The sequence below is a fragment of the Macaca thibetana genome, chromosome 11 (assembly GCF_024542745.1).
Source record: "Macaca thibetana thibetana isolate TM-01 chromosome 11, ASM2454274v1, whole genome shotgun sequence".
Classification (NCBI taxonomy): Eukaryota; Metazoa; Chordata; class Mammalia; order Primates; family Cercopithecidae; genus Macaca; species Macaca thibetana.
In genome coordinates this window covers 6730543-6755652 of record NC_065588.1, presented here as the reverse complement: position 1 = coordinate 6755652, position 25110 = coordinate 6730543, and the positions used below count along the sequence as shown (strand labels likewise).

The 25110-nt window shown below is 51.0% G+C and overlaps 2 protein-coding genes across 9 annotated transcripts in view; one reads left to right on the top strand and one right to left on the bottom strand.

The window, feature by feature from the left end:
• PTMS (parathymosin) overlaps positions 1-25110 on the bottom strand; it is a 251995-nt gene that overhangs the window by 147552 nt on the left and 79333 nt on the right. The window lies entirely within an intron of this gene.
• On the top strand, positions 1286-15825 carry LPAR5 (lysophosphatidic acid receptor 5). The gene is made up of 2 exons (XM_050747466.1): positions 1286-1462; positions 13275-15825. Exon 2 carries the CDS (start codon positions 13491-13493, stop codon positions 14607-14609), a length of 1119 nt encoding a protein of 372 aa, XP_050603423.1. The 5' UTR covers positions 1286-1462; positions 13275-13490; the 3' UTR covers positions 14610-15825.

Genomic DNA, 25110 nt, shown 5'->3' with positions numbered 1-25110 from the left:
GGAGAAGCCAGGGCCGAGGATGATGCTGGAAATGCAGGAAGAGGCAGGCTTCAGTAGAGAAGGGTGGGGAGAGGCAGGAGCAGGAATTTTGGCTGGAGAAGCAGGCAGGCTTGGGCCAGGGAGGAGGGAAGACACGACCTGACACGCGGGACCGTGCCAGAGACTCCTCTCTGAGGAAGAATGTGGCCCCTGGGGCAGAAGGAGGCCTCCCCACTCACCCTGGGGACTTTGTATTGTCTCTAAACCTCCAGGATGAGGATTTATCCTCGTGTTCCATTTAGTGTTCCATCTCATCCCTGCCCCTCAGGCCCAGGATAAGCAGAAGAAAAGGATTCATTTGTGCCCCCAAAACAGCTCTGGGACAGAGCTTTTCACAAAGGCTTTAGACCGAGCCAAGCTTCTGCTGGAGGCTCAGCACCACAGCTGGGGTCTGTCTGGAGGGCCTGGATACAGAGATACTAAGTCTTCACGATGAAGCCTGTCTGTGGGGAAAGGGTGCATCCTCCCAGCGCTGCCTGAAATCAGAAGCAGAGGAAGTAGGCTTCGCCAATTCAGCGAATGGGTTAGAGCACGTACTAAAGAGGGACTTCCTGTGTTGGGGCTGAGACACTGATGGGCCACGAGACTCTAAAATGAGCGTGGGCCTATTCCAGAGCTGATCCTCAGGGGCAAGGGGGATAGGGAGATGTAAGAACCTTCTTTTCAGACCTCTGACCCTAGGAACTGGAGTCGGGGGACCCAGGATGTGAATTATTTGAAAGAGGAGGCAGGCCAGGTGCAGTGGCCCACGCCTGTAATCCCAGCACTTTGGGTGGCCGAGGCAGGCAGATCACAAGGTCAGGAGTTTGAGACCAGTCTGACCAACATAGTGAAACCCCGTCTCTACTAAAAATACAAAAAATTAGCTGGGTGTGGTGGTGCACGCCTGTAATCCCAGCTACTCACGGGGGCTGAGGCAGGAGAATAGCGTGAATCCAGGAGGCAGAGGTTGCAGTGAGCTGAGATCACGCCACTGCTCTCCAGCTCAGGTGACAGTGCGAGACTCCGTCTCAAAAAAAAAAAAAAAAAAAAAAAAATCCAGAAAGAAAGAAAGAGGAGGCAAAGACAGAGCAAGGCATGTGGTGCTTGTGGGGAGGTGGGCAACACAGGAAGAGCATGGGGGAGGAACTGGGCAGAGAGGAGGCATTCCCCTCCCCCTGCCCTTCTCATTGTACCCAACCCCCGGTCTGTTCTCTTCAGCCCCCCTCAACATCGTTCGCCAGAGAGGCTGGATACCGGGACAGGGTGTGTGGAGGAGAGTGAGGGAATGATCATGACTGCACCTCCTGCTCACTTTTACACTCCTGTTCTCACTTCCTGCCTCTGGCAGAAAACAGCCCTGCCCCTCTGGCTTATCTCAGCAAAGAGCAGTGCCCAGCCCAGCTCAGAGGGCAATGGGACAGATCCCAGAAGCCCTGAGGAGGTAAGGAACCTGGGCCCCGGGTATGTATGTGGGAAGCTGAAGAACAGAGACCCAGGGAGAAGGAAGGTGGCTGCACACCCTCCGGTGTGTGAGCGGTGTTGGGTTGGGTGATACAGAAGGAGCAGTCTCGGGGCCTCTGTATCGCGGTCTCTTTGCTCCTCAGTGCCTTGGGGTTGAGATCGCCGTGCTTGTGAACTGCCCGGTTCTATGTCTGTGTAAGGATACTGTCCCTAAGGCAGGGCCTTCTTTCTCTTCCTCCCCAGCCCAGTTGTCTGTGCACATACATGTATATTACAGGATGTGTATGGACACTGATTTCTGTGTTACGAGGGATCTTGTGTGCACATCTCTTAGCGTCTGTGTATGTCTGTGTCTGTGCACACACATGTGTCATGAGTGGTATACTTACCTGACATCAGTAAGGAGAGATTTATCCTCCTACGGGGGCCTCCATGTCCCTCCTTCCTGGTGTGCCTTCTTTTCTGGGGCAGTTGCCATTTCTTTGATTCCTGCATCTCTCCCACAGCCTGACCTCTTCTTCAAGGCAGGATTAGGGGAGAGGGTCTGTGCTGCCCCTCCCCCACACCTAGATTCCCTCCTTCCACTTTCTGTTAGCCTCCTTTTTGGCAGTCTTTTCCATCTTCGCCATCTGGCCTGGCACTGTGCCTATTCAGCTCCTGAAGGGAGCCGCAGGGCTCGGGAAGCAGGAGTGTGGGATGGGGACCAGGCCAGGGGCCTGGCAGCTCTCAGTGCTCAGCTTGGGCCATTCTGTGTGACTGTCAGAAAGAGGTGGCTTTTGACAACCAGGCTCCTTTATAAAGAAACCCAAGATGGGCTGGGGCCAGGTGCGGTGGCTCATGCCTATAATCTCAAGCACTTTGAGAGGCCGAGGCGAGTGGATCATCTGAGGTCAGGAGAAACCCCGTATCTACTAAAAATACAAAAATTAGCCAGGCATGGCGGCACGCGCCTTAGTCCCAGCTACTCAGGAGGCTGAGACAAGAGAATTGCTTGAACCGGGGAGGCGAAGGCTGCAGTGAGCTGAGATTGCACCACTGCACTCCAGCCTAGGCGACGGAGGGAGATTCCGTCTCAAAAAAAAAAAAAAAAAAAAGATGGGCTGGGTGCAGTGGCTCATGCTTGTAATCCCAGCACCCAGCACTTTGGGAGGCCGAGGTCTGCGGATCACTTGAGGTCAGGAGACCAGCTTAGCCTGGCCAACATGGTGAAACTCTGTTTCTACCGAAAACACAAAAGGTGAGGCAGGTGTGGTGGTGTGAGCCATGATCCCAGCTACTCAGGTGGCTGAGGCACAAGAACTGCTTGAACCTAAGAGGTGGAGGTTGCAGTGAGCCAAGATGGTGCTACTGCACTCCAGCCTCCAAACAAAGTGAGACTCTGTATCCAAAAAAAAGAAACCCAAGAACGTCTCCCCTTTGGAATAGAGTAACGAGAGAGCGTCGCCATTTCGTTTCTAAAACATTCCTAACTTTACCTTTACATTTATTGATTTATGTTTTTGAGACTGAGTTTCACTCTTGTCACCCAGGCTGAAGTGCAGTGGCGTGATCTCAGCTCACTACAACCTCCAACTCCTGGGCTCAAGCGATTCTCCTGCCTCAGCCTCCCAAGTAGCTGGGATTACAGGTGCCGCCACCACGCCCAGCTGATTTTTGTATTTTTAGTAGAAATGGGGTTTTGCCATGTTGGCCAGGCTGGTCTTGAATGCCTTACCTCAGGTGATCTGCCCACCTCGGCCTCCCAAAGTGCTGGAATTACAGGCATGAGCCACCACTTGGCCTAACTTTACCTTTAAGTAGCTGCTCAACTAAATATCTTGGTCTATTTAACATTGTAATTTTTTTTTCTTTTTTTTTTTGAAATGGAATCTCACTCTGCCGCCCAGACTGGAGTGCAGTGGCGCAATCTTGGCTCACTGCAACCTCTGCCTCCTGGGTTCAAGCGATTCTCCTGCCTCAGCTTCCCGAGTAGGTGGGATTACAGGCATGTGCCACCAAACCTGGCTACTTTTTTTGTAGTAGAGATGGAGTTTCACCGTGTTAGCCAGGATGGTCCGATCTCCCAACATCGTGATCCGCCTGCCTCGGCCTCCCAAAGTGCTGGGATTACAGGTGTAAGCCACCGTGCTCGGCCCTTTCTTTTTCTTTTTTTTTTTTTTTGAGACGGAGTCTCGCTCTGTCGCCCAGGCTGGAGTGCAGTGCCCGGATCTCGGCTCACTACAAGCTCCGCCTCCTGGGTTTAGGCCATTCTCCTGCCTCAGCCTCCCGAGTAACTGGGACTACAGGCGCCCGCCACCTCGCCCAGCTAGTTTTTTTTGTATTTTTTAGTAGAGACGGGGTTTCACCGTGTTAGCCAGGATGGTCTCAATCTCCTGACCTCATGATCCGCCCGTCTTGGCCTCCCAAAGTGCTGGGATTACAGGCTTGAGCCACCGCGCCCGGCCTCTTTCTTTTTTTTTTTTTTTTTTTGAGACAGAGTCTCGCTCTGTCGGCCAGGCTGGAGTGCAGTGGCACAATCTTGGCTCACTGCAACCTCCGTCTCCCGAGCTCAAGCAATTCTCCCGCCTCAGCCACTCGAGTAGCTGGGATTACAGGCGTGTGCCACCACGCCTGGCTAATTTTTGTATTTTTAGTAGAGATGAGGTTTCACCACGTTGGCCAGGCTAGTCTCGAATTCCTAACCTCAGGTGATCCGCCTGCCTCGACCTCCCAAAGTGCTGGGATTACAGGCGTGAGCCACTGCGCCTGGCACGTTGTAACTTTTTCAACAGAAAGATTTGAGATCAGCCAGGCACGGTATAATCCCAGCATTCTGGGAGGCCGAGGCTGGAGGATCACCTGAAGTCAGGAGTTCGAGACCAGCCTGGCCAACATGGTGAAACCCAATCTTCTCTACTAAAAATACAGAAATTGTCCAGGCGTGGTGGCTCATGCCTATAATTCCAGCACTTTGGGAGGCCGAGGCGGGTGGATCACCTGAGGTCAGCAGTTCAAGACCAGCCTCACCAACATGGAGAAACCCCATCTCTACTAAAAATACAAAATTAGCTGTGCATGGTGGCACGTGCCTGTAATCCCAGCTACCAGGGAGGCTGAGGCAGGAGAATCGCTTGAACCTGGGAGGCGGAGGTTGCAGGGAGCCAAGATCGAGCCATTGCACTCCAGTCTGGGCAACAAGAATTAAACTCTGTCTCAAAAAAAAACAAACAAACAAAAAAACCCAGAAATTAGCCAGGCGTGGTGGTGAGCGCCTATAATCCCAGCTACTCGGGAGGCTGAGGCAGGAGAATCACTTGAACCCAGGAGGCAGAGGTTGCAGTGAGCCGAGATTGTGCCTGTTCGCTACAGCCCGGGTGATACAGCATGTGAAACTCCCTCTTGGGAAGGGAAGCGGGGGGAGGGGAGGGGAGGGGAGGGAAGGGAAGAAGGGCTGCCTTGAGGTTCTTTGAAAATAATCCATCCACTCATTCAGTGTCTAGTATATGCTTTCTAATTGGAAGTATCTACTGGTTCTCCAAGTCATGGTTAAGAATGATCAAGTGATACTGTAATTATAGTGTAAACTGTTACTGAAATCTTAATTGCAAGCTGTTTCCAAACAGGTCTTTTAAGGGAAGTGGTCTTTTGGCCGGGCGCGGTGGCTCAAGCCTGTAATCCCAGCACTTTGGGAGGCCGAGACGGGCGGATCACGAGGTCAGGAGATCAAGACCATCCTGGCTAACACGGTGAAACCCCGTCTCTACTAAAAAATACAAAAAAAACAAGCCGGGCGCGGTGGCGGGCGCCTGTAGTCCCAGCTACACAGGAGCCTGAGGCAGGAGAATGGCGTAAACCCGGGAGGTGGAGCTTGCAGTGAGCTGAGATCGTGCCACTGCACTCCAGCCTGGGCGACAGAGTGAGACTCCGTCTCAAAAAAAAAAAAAAAAAAAAAAAAAAGGGAAGTGGTCTTTTGCTGAGTTATACATTTGGACAAAATTGATATAAGAACTATTATCACAGAATTAAAGCATGGGCGGGGGCAGTTGGGGGTGGGATGGGTGTATGGGGTGGGGAGGTTGAATTTCCTATTAAGCAGCCAGTAAGTGTCACTCAGGGCCTGCTAAATGCAGAGAGTGAAATGTGTCTGCAAGGTGGGCTCCCACCCTAGGAGCTTACCATCTAGTTAGGGAAATAGAGCAAATACACATAGAACGATTGAGGGGCTCAAAACAGCAAACTAAGTGCTTATGTATGCACTTAAGGGGGAATTTTTTTTTTTTTTTTTTTTTTTTTTTTTGAGACGGAGTCTCGCTCTGTCGCCCAGGCTGGAGTGCAGTGGCGCGATCTCGGCTCACTGCAAGCTCCGCCTCCCGGGTTCACGCCATTCTCCTGCCTCAGCCTCCTGAGTAGCTGGGACTACAGGCGCCCACAACCGCGCCCGGCTAATTTTTTGTATTTTTAGTAGAGACGGGGTTTCACCGTGGTCTCGATCTCCTGACCTTGTGATCCGCCCGCCTCGGCCTCCCAAAGCGCTGGGATTACAGGCGTGAGCCACCGCGCCCGGCCTTAAGGGGGAATTGTAAGGAGGCTTATTTATTTTTTTGAGATGGAGTTTCACTTTTGTCACTCAAGCTGGAGTGCAGTGGCACGATCTCTGCTCGCTGCAACCTCCGCCCCTCGGGTTCAAGCAATCCTCCTGCCTCAGCCTCCCAAGTAGCTGGGACTACAGGCATGCACCACCATGCCCAGCTAATTTGTATTTTTAGTAGAGATGGGGTTTCACCATGTTGGCCAGGCTGGTCTCAAACTCCTGACCTCATGATCTGCCCGCCTCGGCCTCCCAAAGTGCTGGGATTACAGGCGTGAGCCACCGCGCCCGGCCTGTTTATTTATTTATTTTCATTGAGACGGAGTCTCACTCTGTTGCCCAGAATGGAGTGCAGTGGTGTGATCTTGGTTCACCGCAAGCTCCACCTCTTGGTTTCAGGTGATTCAAGGAGGCATATTTATGTGCGTGTGTGAAACATGAGTTTATGTCACCACTTTTGGAAGTGGGTTATTAAAAATATTATTAGAATAACCCACTTTATACATTTCAGTTGGACAAACGAGGAAGTGAAATAATGTATCTATGTTGGATGTTATGTATGCACACTGCAATATGGTGATGATCAGTAAATGATAGCTATTATTTTTAACATTTACAGAGGTAGGTGCTGGGAATACACAAAGATGAATAAGCCATGGTCCACAGCCCCTCCCTCTAAGAGCTCACAGTCTAATGGGAGGGGCAGACCAGGAATAGCTGACTACCATGCATGGGGAGAGCACTGAGAAACCGCCGCACTGCAGCGGAGGCACAAGTAAGGATACCACATCTGCCTGTGTTGCCCGGGGCGGTCAGGGACGGCTTTGCAGAGTCTGGAGAAAATACTAGGCTTGCCAGTTGGAGAACAGGACGCAGGGCATTCCAAGTTGAAAAAACACCACATACCAAGGCAGAGTCCTGAAAACTTAAGGTATGTCCACAATTAGTATTAGTTTGGTGTGAATGGAGCAAAGGAGCATGGGCCAGGGGAGTGTATCAGAAATGAGCCTGCTTTTACTTGCCTTTCAGCATGTTTAAGTCCCATTTGGTATTATTTTTGTTGTTGAGATTGGTATTTTGCAGAGGAAGTATTTCTTTATTCCCTTTAACTGTTCTACTATATCTCTTACAAGTCTCAAACTGTTGATGGGGGTGGTTGGAGGGAGAACAAAACCAAATACAAGAAAAACTTGTGGCCCGGTACAGTGGCTCATGCCTGTAATCCTAGGACTTTCAGAGCCCCAGGGCGTAAGGATTGCTTGAGCCTATGAGTTTAAGACCAGTCTGGGCAACACAGTCAGACCCCGTTTCTACGAAAAAAAGTTTTGTTTTTCTTTTTTTGAGATGGAGTCTTGCTCTGTAGCCCAGGCTGGAGTGCAATGGCACGATCTCAGCTCACTGCAACCTCTGCCTCCTGGGTTCAAGCGATTCTCCTGACTCAGTCTCCTGAGGAGCTGGGATTACAGGCACCTGCTACCATGCCTGGCTAATTTTTTGTATTTTTAGTAGAGATGGGGTTTCACCATGTTGGTCAGGCTGGTTTCGAACTCCTGACCTCAAGTGATCCACCCACCTCAGCCTCCCAAAGGATTACAGGCATAAGCCACTGCACCCGGCCATCTATAAAAAAATTAAAAATTAGCCAGGGATGGTGGCACACACCTGTAGGTCCAACTACTCAGAGACTGAGGTAAGAGGATCCCTTGAATCTGGGAGGTCAGGATTGCAGCGGACCAAGATCAAGCCTCTGCTTTCCAGCCTGGACCATGGAGTGAGATCCTGTCTCAAAAAAAAACACCAAAAAAAGTAAAACAACAACCAAAAAAACTTGTTATAGTCAGGTTTATGACTTATTTTCTTGCAACAACTTAAACAGTTCCTTTTTTTTTTTTTTTTTTTTAATTGAGACGGAGTCTCCCTCTGTCACCCAGGCTGGAGTGCAGTGGCTCAATCTCGGCTCATTGCAAGCTCTGCCTCCTGGGTTCATGCCATTCTCCTGCCTCAGCCTCCCGAGTAGCTGGGTCTACAGGCACCTGCCACCATGCCCGGTTAATTTTTTGTATTTTTAGTAGAGACGGGGTTTCACCGTGTTAGCCAGGATGGTCTCGATCTCCTGACCTCGTGATCCGCCCGTCTCGGCCTCCCAAAGTGCTGGGATTACAGGCGTGAGCCACCGCGCCCGGCCTAAACAGTTCCTTTTAAAAGGAATAAGCTTGGTGTCTTGGGATAATTGCTCAGGGTCTCAGACAACTTCTCTCCCTAAGATGACATCTAGACACCCATGTTCACAGTGGCATTATTCACAATAGCCAAAAGGTGGAAAGAATCCAAGTATTCACTGACAGATGAATGGATGAGCAAAATATTATACAGCGAAATACATTATCCAGCTATAAAAATGAAATTCCAGGCCAGGCACGGTGGCTCACGTCTGTAATCCCAGAACTTTGGGAGGCCGAGCCAGGCAGATCACCTGAGGTCAGGAGTTCAAGACCATCCTGACCAACAGGGAGAGATCCTGTCGCTACTAAAAATACAAAATTAGCCAGGTGTGGTGGCGCATGCCTGTAATCCCAGCTACTTCGGAGGCTTAGGCAGAAGAACTGCTTGAACCCCGGAGGCAGAGGCTGCAGTGAGCCGAGATTGCACCATTGCACTCCAGTCTAGGCAACAAGAGCAAAACTGGGTCTCAAAAAAAAAAAAAAAAAAGTAAAGGAAAAAAAAGAAATTCCTTTACATACTACAACATGAATGGATCTTGGAAACATTATGCTAAGTAAAAAAAAAAAAAAAAAAAAAAAAAAAAAAACAGATACAAAAGGACAAATATTGTGTGATTCCACTCATATGAGATATCCAAGATAGGCAAATTCATTGAGACAGAAAGTAGACTAGAACCAGGAGCTGAGTGGGGTGCGGTGGGTAGTACCGTTTAATGACTGCAGAGTCGTTGCTTGGTTGATGAAAAAGTATTTCTGGAAACAGACAGTGGTGACGGTTAAGCAACACTGTCTTGGTCTTTTTCGTTGTTGTTGTTGTTTTTGAGACGGACTCTCGCTCTGTCTCCCAGGCCGAAGTGCAGTGGCACAATCTTGGCTCACTGCAACCTCTGCCTCCCAGGTTCCAGCAATTTTCCTGCCTCAGCCTCCCAAGTAGCTGGGACTACAGGCACATGCCACCACACCCAGCTAATTTTTGTATTTTCACTAGAGATGGGTTTCACCATGTTGGCCAGGTTGGTCTTAAACTCCTGACCTTGGGTGATCCACCCGCCTTGGCCTCCCAAAGTGCTGGGATTATAGGCATGAGCACCCCGCCCGGCCACAACACTGTCAATGTACTTAATGACACTGCATTGTACACTTAGAAATGATAAATGTTAGCTGGGTGCAGTGGTGCATGCCTGTAACTCCCAGCTACTTGGGAGGCTGAGGCAGGATCATTTGAGTGTCCAAGAGTTCAAAACCAGCCTGGGGAACATAGTAAGACCCTGTCTCAAAAAAAAAAAAAAAAAAAAAAAAAAAAAAATTATAGGCCTGGCACAGTGGCTCACACCTATAATGATTGTAAACAATCCTCCCACTTTGGGAGGCAGAGGTGGGCAGATTACCTGAGGTCAGGAGTTAAGAGACCAGCCTGGTCAACATGGTGAAACCCCATCTCTACTAAAAATACAAAAAAATTTAGCTGGGCATTGTGGCACATGCCTGTAATCCCAGCTACTCGGGAGGCAGAGGCAGGATAATTGCTTGAACCTGGGAGGCAGAGATTGCAGTGAGCTGACATCGTGCCATTGCACTCCAGCCTGGGTGACGGAGCATGCACACAAAAAATTTTACCAATTTTAAGTTATGTATATTTTACCACACATACACAAAATAGATGGTACGTGGGGTTGAAGTGGAGGGGTGGCTTCCATGGCGTTATGGCGTTGAGGAAGGTGGCATCCCTCAGACTATGTCCTTTCCTCTGTCTCTTCCATCTCTTGACCACATCCTTTGTCTGTCAGTTTTTGCCTGAGGACTGCAGCTGCTGCATTCTCCCCTCTGGCAGCCTCGTCAGCACCAGTAGTACCCTTCCTCACCTCACCTCTGTGCTCTCTGGGCTTAGGGTTCCCTTTGATCACTCACTACCAAACCACCGTCTCCCTACTACCACAGAGCTTCATCTGGGATTAGACCTGCTGGGGGAGCACTTGGCAAAACTCAACCCACAGGGCCTTCCCCTGCCTAGCGAGACTGTGCTGTCAAATTTATTCACATGTGGCTCTGGTGAAGACGAGCATGCCATCAGCTATGAGGGCACTGTTATGTTATTATGCCCATTTTACAGATGAAGAAACCAAGAAGTCAAACCATTAAGCTGAACCCAGTTTGCTTTGACCACAAATCCAGCCCACATAGGCGCAATGATGGATGTGATGAGTAAGGCTGGGATTTTGTTCTGTATTTGGGAGTTTTGTTTGCTTGTTTGCTTGTTTGAGATGGAGTCTCACTCTGTCACCCACGCTGGAGTACAGTGGCGTGATCTTGGCTTACTGCAACCTCCGCCTCCTGGGTTCAACTGATTCTCCTGCCTCAGCCTCCCATATACTCAGGAGTTTGACCTTTATTCTTTGGATAATGAGGAGCTAGCCTAGCACCTGGTCCTAGGAGGTGTTCCATAAAACGACCTATTGATTTGTGCTTATTATCTGTCTCCCTCCAATGGAATGTAAAGGAGGTGCGGCACAGACTTTTTGTTTTGTTCCCTGCTGTGAACATGCCTGGAACCTTCTATGAGCTCAGTAAGCAAGGAAAGAAGGAAGGAAGAGATCTTGAGATAGTAACAGCAACCTAAGCATTTTACACACATCATCTTAATCGCCAAACAACCTCATGAATTTGCTGTCTCTCTCTCTCATTTTTTGAGACAGAGTCTCGCTCTGTCATCCAGGCTGGAGTGCAGTGGCGTGATCTTGGCTCACTGCAACCTCTGCCTCCCAGATTCAAGCAATTCTCATGCCTTAGCCTCCCGAGTAGCTGGGATTACAAGTGCACGCCACCACACCTGGCTAATCTTCGTATTTTTAGTAGAGGCAAGATTTTGTCATATTGGCCAAGTTGGTCTTGAACTCCTGGCCTCAAGTAATCCACCCACATCAGTCTCCCAAAGTGCTGAGATCACAGGCATAAGCTACCGTGCGGCCCCCTTTCTTCTTTTTTTTTATTTTTTTTATTTTTTTTATTTTAGACGGAGTCTCGCTCTGTCACCCAGGCTGGAGTGCAGTGGCGCAATCTCGGCTCACTGCAAGCTCCGCCTCCCGGGTTCACGCCATTCTCCGGCCTCAGCCTCCCGAGTAGCTGGGACTACAGGCGCCCGCCACTGCGCCCAGCTAATTTTTTTCTATTTTTAGTAGAGACGGGGTTTCACCATGGTCTCGATCTCCTGACCTTGTGATCCGCCCGCCTCGGCCTTCCAAAGTGCTGGGATTACAGGCGTGAGCCACCGCGCCCGGCCTCTTCTTTTTTTTTTGAGATAGAGTCTCATTTTGTCACCCAGGTTCGAGGGCAGTGGTACAATGTCAGCTCACTGCAGCCTCCACCTCCTGGGTTCAAGTGATTCTCCTGCCTCAGTCTCCTGAGTAGCTGGGACTACAGGCACATGCCACCTCATCTGGCTAATTTTTGTATTTTTAATATAGACAGCGTTTTGCCGTGTTGGCCAGGCTAATCTTGAACTCCTGACCTCAGGTGATCTGCCCGCCTCAGTCTCCCAAAGTACTGGATTACAGGCATGAGCTACTACGCCGGCGTGCAATGGTGTACTTGACGCTCACTGCACTGCATCCTCCACCTCCCTGGAGTCAAGTGATTCTCTCACTTCAGCCTCACAAGTAGCTGGGACTATGGACATGTGCCACCATGCCCGGCTAATTTTTTAATATTTTTTTTTTTTTTTTTTTTTGAGACAGTCTTGCTTTGTCACCCAAGCTAGAGTGCAATGGTGTGATCTCGGCTCACTGCAACCTCCGCCTTCTGGGTTCAAGTGATTCTCCCTGCCTCAGCCTCCCAAGTAGCAGGGATTACAGACGCCTGCCACCACACCCGGCTAATTTTTGTGTTTTTTAGTAGAGACAGGATTTTGCCATATTGGCCAGGATGGTCTCGAACTCTTAACCTCAGGTGATCCGCCCACCTCAGCCTCCCAAAGTGCTGGGATTACAGGTATGAGCCACTGCGCCCAGCCTTATTTTTATTTTTTATTTATTTTATTTTTAATTTTATTTATTTATTTTTGAGACGGAGTTTCGCTCTTGTTGCCCAGGCTGGAGTGCAATGGCACGATCTTGGCTCACTGCAACCTCCACCCCTCGGGTTCAAGCAATTCTTCTGTCTCAGTCTCCTGAGTAGCTGGGACTACAGGTGCCTGCCACTACACCAGACTAATTTTTCGTATTTTTTTAGTAGAGATAGGGTTTCACCATGTTGGCCAGGCTGGTCTCGAACTCCTGACCTCAGGTGGTACACCTGCCTCTGCCTCCCAAAGTGCTGGAATTACAGATGTGAGCCACCAAGCGCGGCTATTTTTATTTTTTGAGACAGAGCTTCACTTCTGTTGTCCAGGCTGGAGTACAATGGCACGGTCTCAGCTCACTGCAACCTCTGCCTCCCAGTTTCAAGCGATTCTCCTATCTCAGCCTCCCGAGTAGCTGGGATTACAGGTGAGCACCACCACACCCAGGAATCATTTTGGTACTTTTAGTAGAGATGGGGGTTTCACCATATTGGACAGGTTGGTCTCAAACTCCTGACCTCAGGTGATCCACCCGCCTCGGCCTCCCAAAGTGCTGGGATTACAGGTGTGAGCCACTGCACCTGGCCCTGTATTTTTTTTGTAGAGACGGGGTTTTGCCATGTTGCCCAGGCTGGTCCCCAACCCCTAGGTTCAAGCGATTGATCTGCCTTGGCCTCCCAAAGTGCCAGGATTACAGGTGTAGGCCACTGCACCCAGCCCAGATTAATTTTTCTGAAGTCACACAACTAGGTAAGTTAGCAAAACCAAGAGTTAAACCTAGGCATCCGAGTCCCTGCCTTCAAGACTGGGCGTTCAACACTGTACTATATAGTCCTGCTGTAGGAACCTATTCTGGCCCAATGGCAGACTTGAGGCTGAGAAAAGATTCAGAAGGCCTGCCAGTGTAGCCCTGTCTCTGTGTAACTTCTGGCTTGCCTTCCTATTTCAGGTCTCTGCTGCTGACGAAGCTGTGACCAAACGCACCCAACCCTTGGCAGCCATCTGTCCCTGCAGCCATAGCCCACATTCCCATACCCTCCCTCTGCTTGTTTCGGGACCATGTCTGTACAGCCTCCAGGCCCCAGCCCCGGAGGTGAAGGCCATGCCATGACTCTGGTGTGCCCCATGGCATCCCCAGCCTAGCTCCCATTCCCACTTTGGCACAATGTTGGCCAACAGCTCCTCAACCAACAGTTCTGTTCTCCCGTGTCCTGACTACCGACCTACCCACCGCCTGCACTTGGTGGTCTACAGCTTGGTGCTGGCTGCCGGGCTCCCACTCAACGCGCTGGCCCTCTGGGTCTTTCTGCGCGCGCTGCGCGTGCACTCGGTGGTGAGCGTGTACATGTGTAACCTAGCGGCCAGCGACCTGCTCTTCTCCCTCTCGCTGCCCCTTCGTCTCTCCTACTACGCACTGCACCACTGGCCCTTCCCCGACCTCCTGTGCCAGACGGCGGGCGCCATCTTCCAGATGAACATGTACGGCAGTTGCATCTTCCTGATGCTCATCAACGTGGACCGCTACGCTGCCATTGTGCACCCGCTGCGACTGCGCCACCTGCGACGGCCCCGCGTGGCGCGGCTGCTCTGCCTGGGCGTGTGGGCGTTCATCCTGGTGTTTGCCGTGCCCGCCGCCCGCGTGCACAGGCCCTCGCGCTGCCGCTACCGGGACCTCGAGGTGCGCCTGTGCTTCGAGAGTTTCAGCGACGAGCTGTGGAAAGGCAGGCTGCTGCCCCTCGTACTGCTGGCCGAGGCTCTGGGCTTCCTGCTGCCCCTGGCGGCGGTGGTCTACTCGTCCGGCCGAGTTTTCTGGACGCTGGGGCGCCCCGACGCCACGCGGAGCCAGCGGCGGCTGAAGACGGTGCGCCTCCTGCTGGCCAACCTCGTCATCTTCCTGCTGTGCTTCGTGCCCTACAACGCCACGCTGGCGGTCTACGGGCTGCAGCGAAGCAAGCTGGTGGCGGCCAGCGTGCCTGCCCGCGATCGCGTGCGCGGGGTACTGATGGTGATGGTGCTGCTGGCCGGCGCCAACTGCGTGCTGGACCCGCTGGTGTACTACTTCAGCGCCGAGGGCTTCCGCAACACCCTGCGCGGCCTGGGCACTCCGCACCGGGTCAGGACCTTGGCCACCAACGGGACGCAGGCGGCGCTCGCGCAATCCGAAAGGTCCACCGTCACCACGGACGCCACCAGGCCGGATGCCGCCAGTCAGGGGCTGCTCCGACCCTCCAACTCCTACCCTCTGTCTTCCTTCACACAGAGTCCCCAGGATTCCGCTCTCTGAACGCACACCATGCCACAGCGCCGTCCGTGCCCGACTCCCAACGCCTCTGGTTCTGGGAGGCTTGCAGGGTGTGCACACAAGAAGGTGGGCTGGGCACTTGGGTCTTTGGGTGGCAACTCCAGCTTAGCAACGCAGAAGAGTACAAAGTGTGGAAGCCGGGGGCCCGAGGAAGGCATTGATGCTGGAAATGGCTTCTTTAAACTGTGAGCACGCAGAGGACCCCCGTCTCCAGTGGTGGGAAGTGATGCAGAGAGCCCACCCGTGCAGAGGGCAGAAGGGGACGAAATGCCTTTGGGTGGGCGGGGAATTAAACTGCTAAAAGCTGGTTAGATGGAACAGAAAATGAGCATTCTGGATTTAAACCGCCACAGGGGCCTGAGAGCTGAAGAGCCCCAGGTTTGGTGGACCATGCTACTGAGATGCCTGTTCATCTGCTGACTTCTGTCACGGATGCCACCCACTTTCATTTCAGCCTAGGCTTCCCCTGCTCACCATTGAGACCTAATACAAGAGTTCCATATAGACAGAACTAGGTTCTTTCTCGCACCGTGACTTGTGACAATTTAGACCTGGCACCCAGCATAGGATAGTTGGGGCAAGGCAAAACTGGCTTAGAGTTTCCTCCTCGCCAAAATCCAAGTCCAAACCCTTTTTAGGTTATCCTTTCTTCCATCACTCCCCCTTTTCCAGGCCTCCTCCGTTTTAGATCCTTAATATTCTCTCTCTCTCTCTCTGCTTTGTCCAGAGTAAGGAGAAAATTCTTTCTACTAAAGCATTGGTTCTCAAACTTTTTGGTCTCAGATGCCACTCTTGGAAACTGAGGATCTCAAACAGCTTTGCTTATCTTTTGATACTTACCATACTAGACATTAAAGCAAATACATTTTAAAAATAAATACACATGCACACATTCTGTTAGCCGCGAGAGCAATAATGTCACCACACACACTTCATGAAACCTCTGGAAAACTCTACAGTATACTTGTGAGAGAATGAGAGTGAAAGGGACAAATAATATCTGTGTAGCAGTATTATGAAAATAGTTTGACCTCGTGGACTCCCTCAAAGGGTTGGTCCCTGGATCACACTTTGAGAACCACACTTGTCCTGAAGTATTAGAGTTCATGTCTAACTTCTTCCCAGGGCATTATGTACAGTGCTTTCTATTATTGTGGGGAAAGGGCAGTGCTAAATAAATTAATCAATTCTGATAGTCTTCATGTCTTGGGGTTTTCCTGCGGCCCTAGGAGTAGTACATACAATGGAACACTACCCTGGGCATATCAGAGCAGCAGCCCTGGGGCAGGGATGGAGACGGGGTGGAACTAGTCATATGCTGAAGGGGAGGGAATGGGGCTTCTCTGGGGGAGGAAAAAGGGAACTAAGAGAACTGTGCCATAGCCAGGAAAGAAGAGTTTATGGGGAAGTTAAGAGTGAGATGGAAGGACAGGAATAGGCTGTCCATTCTCAGCACGCTGGAAGCAAGGGAAATGGGCCATCTACTATTCCTTCCTTTTTTTTTTTTTTTTTTTTTTTTTTTTTTTTTTGAGATGGGGTCTAACACTGTGGCCTGGGCTGGAGTGCAATGGTGTGATCTCGGTTCACTGCAACCTTCGCCTCTTGGGTTCATGCAATTCTCCTGCCTCAGCCTCCCAAGTAACTGGGATTACAGGTGCACACCACCAAACCCAGCTAATTTTTTGTATTTTTAGTAGTGATGGGGTTTCACTATGTTGGCCAGACTGGTCTCGAGCTCCCGACCTCAGGTGAATCTGCCCGCCTCCCAAAGTGCTGGGATTACAGGCATGAACCACCGCGCCCGGCTATTCCTTCCCTCTTTACCCAAGTTGGGGGCTCGGAGGGGCTGCAGAGTTGGCACTTGTGGACATCTTCAGACCCTGACATTACTGAGGGAGTTGTTGCTCTGTGTGCATCCTACAGCATTTCTGACCCTATGTCTCAATACTGTATCTTTATATGTGTGTGCGTGCACTGTGTGTGTGTGAGAGAGCGAGAGAGAGAGTGTGTGTGTGTGTCAGGGTTCTCCATTTGTGTCTGTGTGTTTTAGTCCAGGGTAGCCTTTTGTGTGTGCCTTTATGCCAAGTGCTCCAGACGGTGATTTACAGGGGTAAAATGACCCCTGGTGGCCAAATGAGAGAACTGACCCAGATTCGTCAGGGATAGCCATGAAATCTGGGCCTTTCTCCATCTGGATGGAGACTGGAGTCTGGAGCCCGGCACTTACCTCCAGCCACTGTGGAAGAGGCCTATTGATTAGCACTTGCTCCATCTCTCTTCATCTTCAGGGTTCAAGATCTGTGCCCTTCCTGTCCTGAGAGCACCGGCAGCACAAAACCTCGTAGTCCAAAATCTTAGCACTTTGCCCTATTCAAACAGAATCAAACACAATTTTTAAAGATTACTTGAGTACTTTTATAGGCAGGTATGTGAGTTCCAAAGTAATTACAACTCACGGCATGTATCACTTTCCAACATACCATATAATTTATTTATTCTAATTTTTATGGTTTATCATCTCCACCACCCCGTCCTATATCCTAGGTAGAATGTAAGTTCCGTGGGGGCGTGGATTTTTCTTCGATTCTCTGATGATCCCCAGCATCTAAAACAGTGCCTGGCACAGAGAAAGTGCTCAATAAATATTTGTTGAATGAATGAACAGTCAGATCTTGTTGTGAAGTAGTTTACAATCTAGTGGGAACCATAGAACAAGTAAACAAAAACTATAATGCCAGGCAGAAAACACAAGAATGCAGCGTAAGGTATTGGCAGTTGGTTTAGTGGGCAATGGGAAGCCCACGGAGGCTCCTGAGTGAGGTTTTGCTCACACTGACAAACTGTGTGGAATAAGCTGGAGGAAAATGATTGGTGGGGAGAGTCTAAGGAAAAGACAGACTTGTCAGGGAGCCATTACAACAGCTGAGGGCGGCCAGGTGCGGTGGCTCATGCCTGTAATCCCAGCACTTTGGGAGGCCAAGGCGGGCGGATCACCTGAGGTCGGGAGTTCAAGACCAGCCTGACCAACATGGAGAAACCCCGTCTCTACTAAAAATACAAAATTAGTCAGGCATGGTGGCACATGCCTGTAATCCCAGCTACTAGGGAGGCTGAAGCAGGAGAATAGCCTGGAACCTGGGAGGCGGAGGTTGCAGTGAGCCGAGATTGTGCCATTGCACTCCAGCCTTGGCAACAAGAGCAAAACTCCGTCTGAAAAAAAAAAAAAAAATAGCTGAGGACAAGTGTGACCATGGCCTGTGGAAGAGCTAGATGGCAATACGTTGTCTCTGATGTGAAATCTCTGGTGTCAAAGCCCTGGTGGACTATTTTCCCCCATTCAGATATCCAAAGGCTTTCCATCAAGAGAAGAGAGAGGCAAGAATAGATTAGGCTATTTTCATAGGGTTCCCAAGACTAAGAGAGCAGTATGAAGTCCAGAACCCTCACCCCCTGTCCTGGAGCTGCTCCATTCAAGGTCTAGGAAAATCCAAAGACAGAGAAGGGGAAAATCTTAGATGGAAGGGAATGAGCATTAGCAATTTTTGTTGTTGTTGTTGTTGTTGTTGTTTTTGAAATGGAGTTTCACTCTTGTTGCCCAGACTGGAGTGCAGTGGCATGGTCTTGGTTCACTGCAAACTCCGCCTCCCAGGTTCCAGCTATTCTCGTGCCTCAGCCTCCCAAGTGGCTGGGATTACAAGCGCCCGCCACCGTGCCTGGCTAATTTTTGTATTTTTAGTAGAGTCAGGGTTTCACCATGTTGACCAGGCTGGTCTTGAACTCCTGATCTCAGGTGATCCACCCACCTTGGTCTCCCAAAGTGCTGGGATTACAGGCGTGAGCCACTGCGCCCGGACTTTTAGCAGGTTTAAAAAATACTCTTCTGTATGCCAAGATTTCAAGTTAGTGTTTAAGATGCATTATCTTCTTTATTATATTAAATAATATAGTCTGAGTTAGAGACGATGTTCATCCCTTTTACAGAAGAAACACCCTGGAGAATCTGAGGTCTTAAGGTCACACAACTAGGAAGTGGCTGGATCTGGATCTGGCTCCCAAACTCCTGCTTTTTGCAGTACACCTCTCCTTCCTGGGACTTTCTTTCCTGTTACAGATAACCCGGGTTTCCTTCCTTCTCCTCCCTTCCTCATGTAGCCACCTCTTTCAACTGCCTGGCTTGCCTTGAATCTGCTGCATCATCTTGGCCTTCCTCTTCCCAGTTCTTCCTCCATGCTCCTAATCCACTTGCCCTACAGCACACCCACCCCTTCACTCTCTGTTTGTCTCAGCTCCCTGTTTATTGAACACCATGTGGCTGCAGGGGTTGGGGGGGTTGAGAGCTGGCTCACTCAAGGTTCCAATTGTGTTGGACCCTAAAATACACCCCATCGAGGGCCCACACACAAGCAAGATGCCTTAAGACTTCATGCAGTTGGCCATGACTCCCCTCCCCCAGCTTGTGATGTACCCTACATCTCCAAGGCAGCACTCCTGATTGTCTACACTGAGCAGGGACCATTCTTTGGTTCGCCCTTCCTCAAAGTCTGTCTCCTCTGTAGGATGGTCCCTCCACGTGGTGAGAGTAGCTGGGAAGAGTAACAACCATTAATTTTATTTAATTTTATTTTTTGAGACAAGGTCTTGCTCTGTCATCCATGCTGGAGTGCAGTGGTGCTATCTCGGCTCACTGCAACCTCCACCTCCCAAGTTCAAGTGATTCTCCTGCCTTAGCCTCCTGAGTAGCTGGGATTACAGGCATGCACCACCATGCCCAGCTAATTTTCGTACTTTTAGTAGAGACGGGGTTTCACCATGTTGGCCAGGCTGGTTTTGAACTCCTGGCCTCATGTGATCCTCCTGCCTCTGCCTCCTAAAGTGCTGGGATTACAGGTGTGAGCTACCACACCTGGCCACAATCATTAATATTAAAAGAAATTTAGGAGCGCCAGGGCAGAGGTAAGGGATACCAAAGGAGAGCAGAGATTCTTCCTTCTTGGTCCTCAACCATCTTGAGGATGGAATTCCCTCGAGGCTGCCATCTGGGGTCCCATGGAAGAAATGGGGAAGGGAAGGTTAATCTCACACAGGAAGGCCCTGGACAAGCAGAGGTAGTTCTCACCATGTCCTTGCCGGAGGAGCATGGAAAGTACTGGAAGGTGAACTTTCTCACTCAGGGTTTGGGGAATCCCAAAGGCTCCAGAACTTTGGAATCAAATCTGGGCATGAATTTCAACTCTCTCACTTCTTGGCAATGTGGCTTCAACAAATTTCTTGACCTCTCTGAGCCTCTGTTTTCTCCCATTTCTCTGTGAAATGGGGCTCATAATATCCACTTACTGGGTTATTGTGAGGGTCAAGGAGCCCACCTTTGAAAGGTACTCTAGAGGCCCCATAAGTGGGAACGCCTTCTTTCCAACATGAGCATGGGGAGGCAAGGCCATTGATAAACTGCCAGTAATGCCCAACGCGAGTGCTTCCAGAAGACGTGAAGGGCTCCAGGTGAATCCTCACCCAGACAGAGCTCTGCCAGCCATCAGAACTAGGACCACGGGAGGTGGTGAACAAGGCAGGCTGGGCAGGTTTCCACGGTGCTAGGTCAAGCAGGCAGTCTTTAGGGGCAGCGACTGGACTGTTGCCCTCTGGGGGCACTCTCTCCCCACTAGGCCCATGTCCATCCCATAGACCAAGGAGGAGGTGGAAAAGTGCAAGACAGGGGTAAGCTGGCTGGAGAACCAAGCAATGGAGAAAGGGCAAGGGAGGAGGCTGGAGGGGAAGCGAGGGCCCAGGCAGGCACGGGGTGGGGCTGGGAGAGGGGCCCAGGGCAAGAGGGCGGGAGGGAAAGCGCGACCAGGGAGGGAGGAGGGACAGGGAAGGAGGCCGGCGGCGCTGACACAGCCTCGATGTGTGGAACGGGCTGGGGTTTGGCCCACAGGTCAGGCGTCTGGCAGTATTATGGGATGGAGAGGCCTTAGGAGACAGGGAGAGTATTATGGGCTGGAACAGCCTTAGGAGACTGGGGAATATTATGGGCTGGTGAGGCCCGGCTCCAACTGGAGGCGGGAGGAAGGGGTGCGGGGCGGGAAGGGGGGGGGGTGGTGGTGGAAGGGAGTATTATGGGCTGGAGGCCTCCTGCGACCAGAGGCAAGAGTATTATGGGCTGGCAAGGCCTTCGGTGGCCAGAGGGGGGAGCAGCGGGGGATGGCACCGGCTGCATGTGACTGAGGGGGGGCCAAGTTGGGGGGGTAGTGAGTGGGGGTGGGGGAGCTTATTATGGGATAGCTCTTTGTACCTACTGCGGGGACTGCCTCTCCAGAAGATATTATGGGATGTCGTGTGTGGGAGGGGGAGTGGGGCTGGGGGGATTATTATGGGATGGTGGTGCAGAATGGGGAGGGCCTGAGGAGCTCTTCTCCAGCCCCCCCCCACCTCCTCAACCCTTACTCGCCTACCATCCTTTCTAAGGTCACCCTCCTCTCTCAAACGCCCCAAGGGGAACACCTGAAACTCATCTCCCTACACACACAGAGTTTGGGCACCTCAACCCATCCCAGGCATCTCCCCTAACTAGCAGACACCTCCGGGGTGCTGAGGGGAAAAGTAGCCCCTGGCGAATGGGGAGAAAGCCCTAAAGCAGCGTGGTGGTGGTCAGTGGATCACACCTCCCACCTGCACAACGGCCTCCTCTGCACCCTAGCCCCTTATACCACCCTCCTTCCCCTTCTCCCTGCATCCCACAAAGTGGGGGCCCTGGATCCTTCTCCCCTCCCCCCTCCCCTCCATTTCCTCTCCAGCTCCCTCCACAGCCGTAACCAGTAAAACAGGCGGCCAGCTATTATGGGATGGCTGCTCCCAGCAGCTCTGCAGGGAGGGGGCGGTCACCGCGGAATGTCTCTTGTGGGTGGCTATTATGGGATGGCCGCCTCTCTTTTTTTGGGGGGGGTAAGGCTAGCGAGGAGGATTATTATGGGATGTGCCCTGCACAGCTGGGTGGGGCTGTCCAGGAGAGGTGAAGCTCTAGGGAGGGGTGGGGAGGGGGAGGGAAGGAAGAGGGAGGGAAGGAGCTGGGGAGGGCAGGGTGAGCCCTGGAGTCGGACCTGAGGCCTGGCAGGAGTAACTGGCTGGAGAGGTTTCTTTGGTGACAGCTGTTTGAAGGGGCCCCTGAGGCAGGCTCCAGCGAGCCAAATCTGAACCCTGGACACCTGGGTCCGTTGAACAGCTTGTGCGATACAGGGTTACCCTGTGAGTCCGTCGCCTGCAGTGCTGCGCTGCAAGTGAGAACTGAGAGGTTCTGGCCGGGTGGCATACCAAAGGGAGTAGTACTCCTAGATAGCAATAGTACCCATCTTCCTTCCATCTTTGTCTTCCTGGGTTTGAGCCCGGGGACCGTAGCTCAGGTTGGGGGGTTGTGCATGGGGCGCTTTGCTACCTTGCAGTCACACCCAAAGAACAGAGAGGCTAGGTTGCCTCCTGAGATACAAACACCTGGCATGTCACCCCCAAGCCCCACGTGATCTGCATCCTGTCTAGCCTTTGGAGTGTACTGTCACTGTGGCTTTTCTTCCCTCTGTTGTCTCCCAAAATCCCCTCTTCTGACAGAGCAGGAGAACACTGTGGCCCCTTGGACCTCTTATAAACAGAGTTTTTCAGGTTCACGCAAAACAGAGGTGTAAGGAGAGGAGTTATAGAGCAAATCCGAAAAACTCTGTGAACGACCCACTCTGAGTGTTATTCTAGGTTCTTCTGTACCATGGGATGAAAACAGAACTCTAAGGTAACTGGCTAGAGAGGCTGCCCTCCTGGGTGCGTTAATTAGGAGATTATCCCACCCTTAGTCTCCCTGGGCCAATCATGCTAGTGGTTTATTTATAATTTATCTGGGAGGGTAGCATGGGGCTAGAGGAGGGAGGGGAAGCGTAGAAGCATAAGGACCACAAAGCAACACACCAGCACACACCTCCGAGCCCTTTCTGGAACTCAAGAAGAGAGGAAGGGATTTTAACTTTCTCCTTGTTGTGGTGTCAGGGAGAGGTGGGGAACAAGAGCAGCAAAGGAAGAAGTGGGTAGAACCTACAGGAATAGGGACACAGGGTGATAGTGGACAAAGGATATATGGATAATAAAATGTGGATATTTTTAGTCACGGGCAGGAGGCTGTGACTACCCAGTTAAACACTCTCTTACTGGTTTATATGGACAGATGACTGTGGAAATGAGCGTATGGGTATGGGCAGATGGAGATACTGCAGAGGGGAATTTGAGGCCCAGAGACAGGCTGAATCCCCTGGAGAAATGAGGGTAGTAGAGGGCACAAGAGGCATCTGGCAGCCCTCTGTAGGAAGGAGAAACTTCCCTGAAAGGAGGTGTCCCCACATCATGATATCTGAAAAGAGCTGCCTCCTCACTGCCCGTTGTGGAACACAAGTTTCATTCTTAGTACTCAGAATGAGTATGGGAGAGGGCTTGGGTAAGTAAATGGGGCCCAGTCTTGATGTCAAGAGCATTTAATGAGGGAAACTGGAAGACTTGCAGAACGGAGGAGAGTGGCCCGCTTGCCACAATGAGTACAGTAAGAGGGTGGGCCAAGGAGCTGAAGGGAAGGTTGGAAAAAGAAAACACCTACTTCAAAGGTGACAGAGGGAGCTTTTGACAGGACCTGATGTCTTTGATGCCGAAAACTCCAGTCCTAAGCTGAGAGTTAAATGTGGAATGCTAGTGGGTTTACAGAGTCAGCCAGGAGCTGGTGGAAGACCTGTCTGCGTGTCTGGTGTTCTGCTCAGGACCAGAGGGATTGTAATTCCCTGAGGCAAGCTCTTGCCTTCCCTGAACTTGTTTCTTTGTGCCAGTTCTCCAGTCCCTTGGATCCTAGAGAAGGGGAAAGCCATCTGGCCAGGCCTTCCTCTAGGGAAATGAGATGAGAAGGGTAATGCAGAGATGGCATGAGGTTCATCCCACTCACTACTGGTTAGGAAGGGCCCTTTCTACAAGGAAGTTCCAGTTTCTTTTCAACTCGTCCCACTTCCATAGGTCTTGAACCCATGCAAAAAAGGCAAATGAGCAGAGGGAGACATTATCCTTGGCCTGGGGGTCAGGGCACCAAGGCAGTGGTGCTGGGACATTGGTTTTCACTCAGGCCTGAATCCCTGGGCTTCAGGAAGAGGGAAAAGTGACAGGCTGATGGGCTCAGGTTTTCTGAGGGCCAAAGGGTTTTCAGATTGGGCTCTTTCCTGAGGCAGGAAGATCACTGGAGTCCAGGAGTTCACAGTGAAACCCCGTCTCTACAATAAATTTAAAATTTAGCTGGGTGTGGTGGTGTGTGCCTGTGGTTCCAGCTACAGGTAGGAGGCTGAGGTGGGAGGATTACTTGAGTCCAGGAGGTTGAGGCTGCAGTGAGCTGTGATTGCGCCACTGGGACCCTGTCTCTCAAAACAAAACAAAACAAAATTGGGTTTTTTCAACTTCTAGGGTTGCGTCCATAGGGTGGCTGGAGGGTAGGCATAATAAGGGAAGGGGATGGTATATGCTGGAGGGCTACCTTGGGGCATAATTCAATGTAGGCCTCCTGGAATGTTGACTCTTTTTTTTTTTTTTCTGAGACAGTCTCGCCTGTTGTCCAGGCTGTAGTGCAATGGTGCAATCTCAGCTTCCTGCAACCTCCACCTCCTGGGTTCAAGCAATTCTCCTGCTTCAGCCCTTGAGTAGCTACGACTACAGGCGTGTGCCACCACATCAGGCTTTTGCATGTTTAGTAGAGATGGGGTTTCACCAATTTGGCCAGGTTGGTCTTGAACTTCTGACCTTGTGATCCACCTGCCTTGGCCTCCCAAAGTGCTGGAATTACAGACATGAGCCACCGTGCCCCGCTGGAATATTGACTTCTATACAGGCGGGAAGATGGGGAACATTACACAACTAAAAGATTTTTTTTTTTGAGGTGGAGAATGGGGCCCCAACAAGATGAGGATGGAGGCCATTGGAGGTATTATGAGACTTCAGGATATAAAATGGGAAAGTGCCTGAAAAATATGGGACATCGAGGATAAGGAGGATTTGGTGTTCAAGAATGGGAGAAACAATGCTGGCATATTGTGGAGTCTCTTAAGAAGGAAGGACATGAACATATTATAGGATTTCAGTATTAGGAACACTGGATGGATGAACTTGCTTTCCAATAAAAATCCCCTAGTAAGTAGGGAACAGAAAGGAGATCATGTTGACTATGGTCTATATCCATAAATCCTTTAAGTATCATCTTCCAGCCTCTGGAAGGACCACGATAAATCTTACTGGGATATGTTCTCTCTTGGGACCAGGGGGATTTTATTTGCTGTAACAGGAAATTGGGAAATAGTGCTCAGCAGTTCTCCCTTGGCACCATTCTGTCTGTCGTGTATCATAGTTTGCTTGGTTGCTTATGCTTTTTGAAGCGAGGCCCCCTGGTCTTCCTTGTTTCTCCATGGTGCGCAGCTCCGCCTTGCTAGGTACTCTG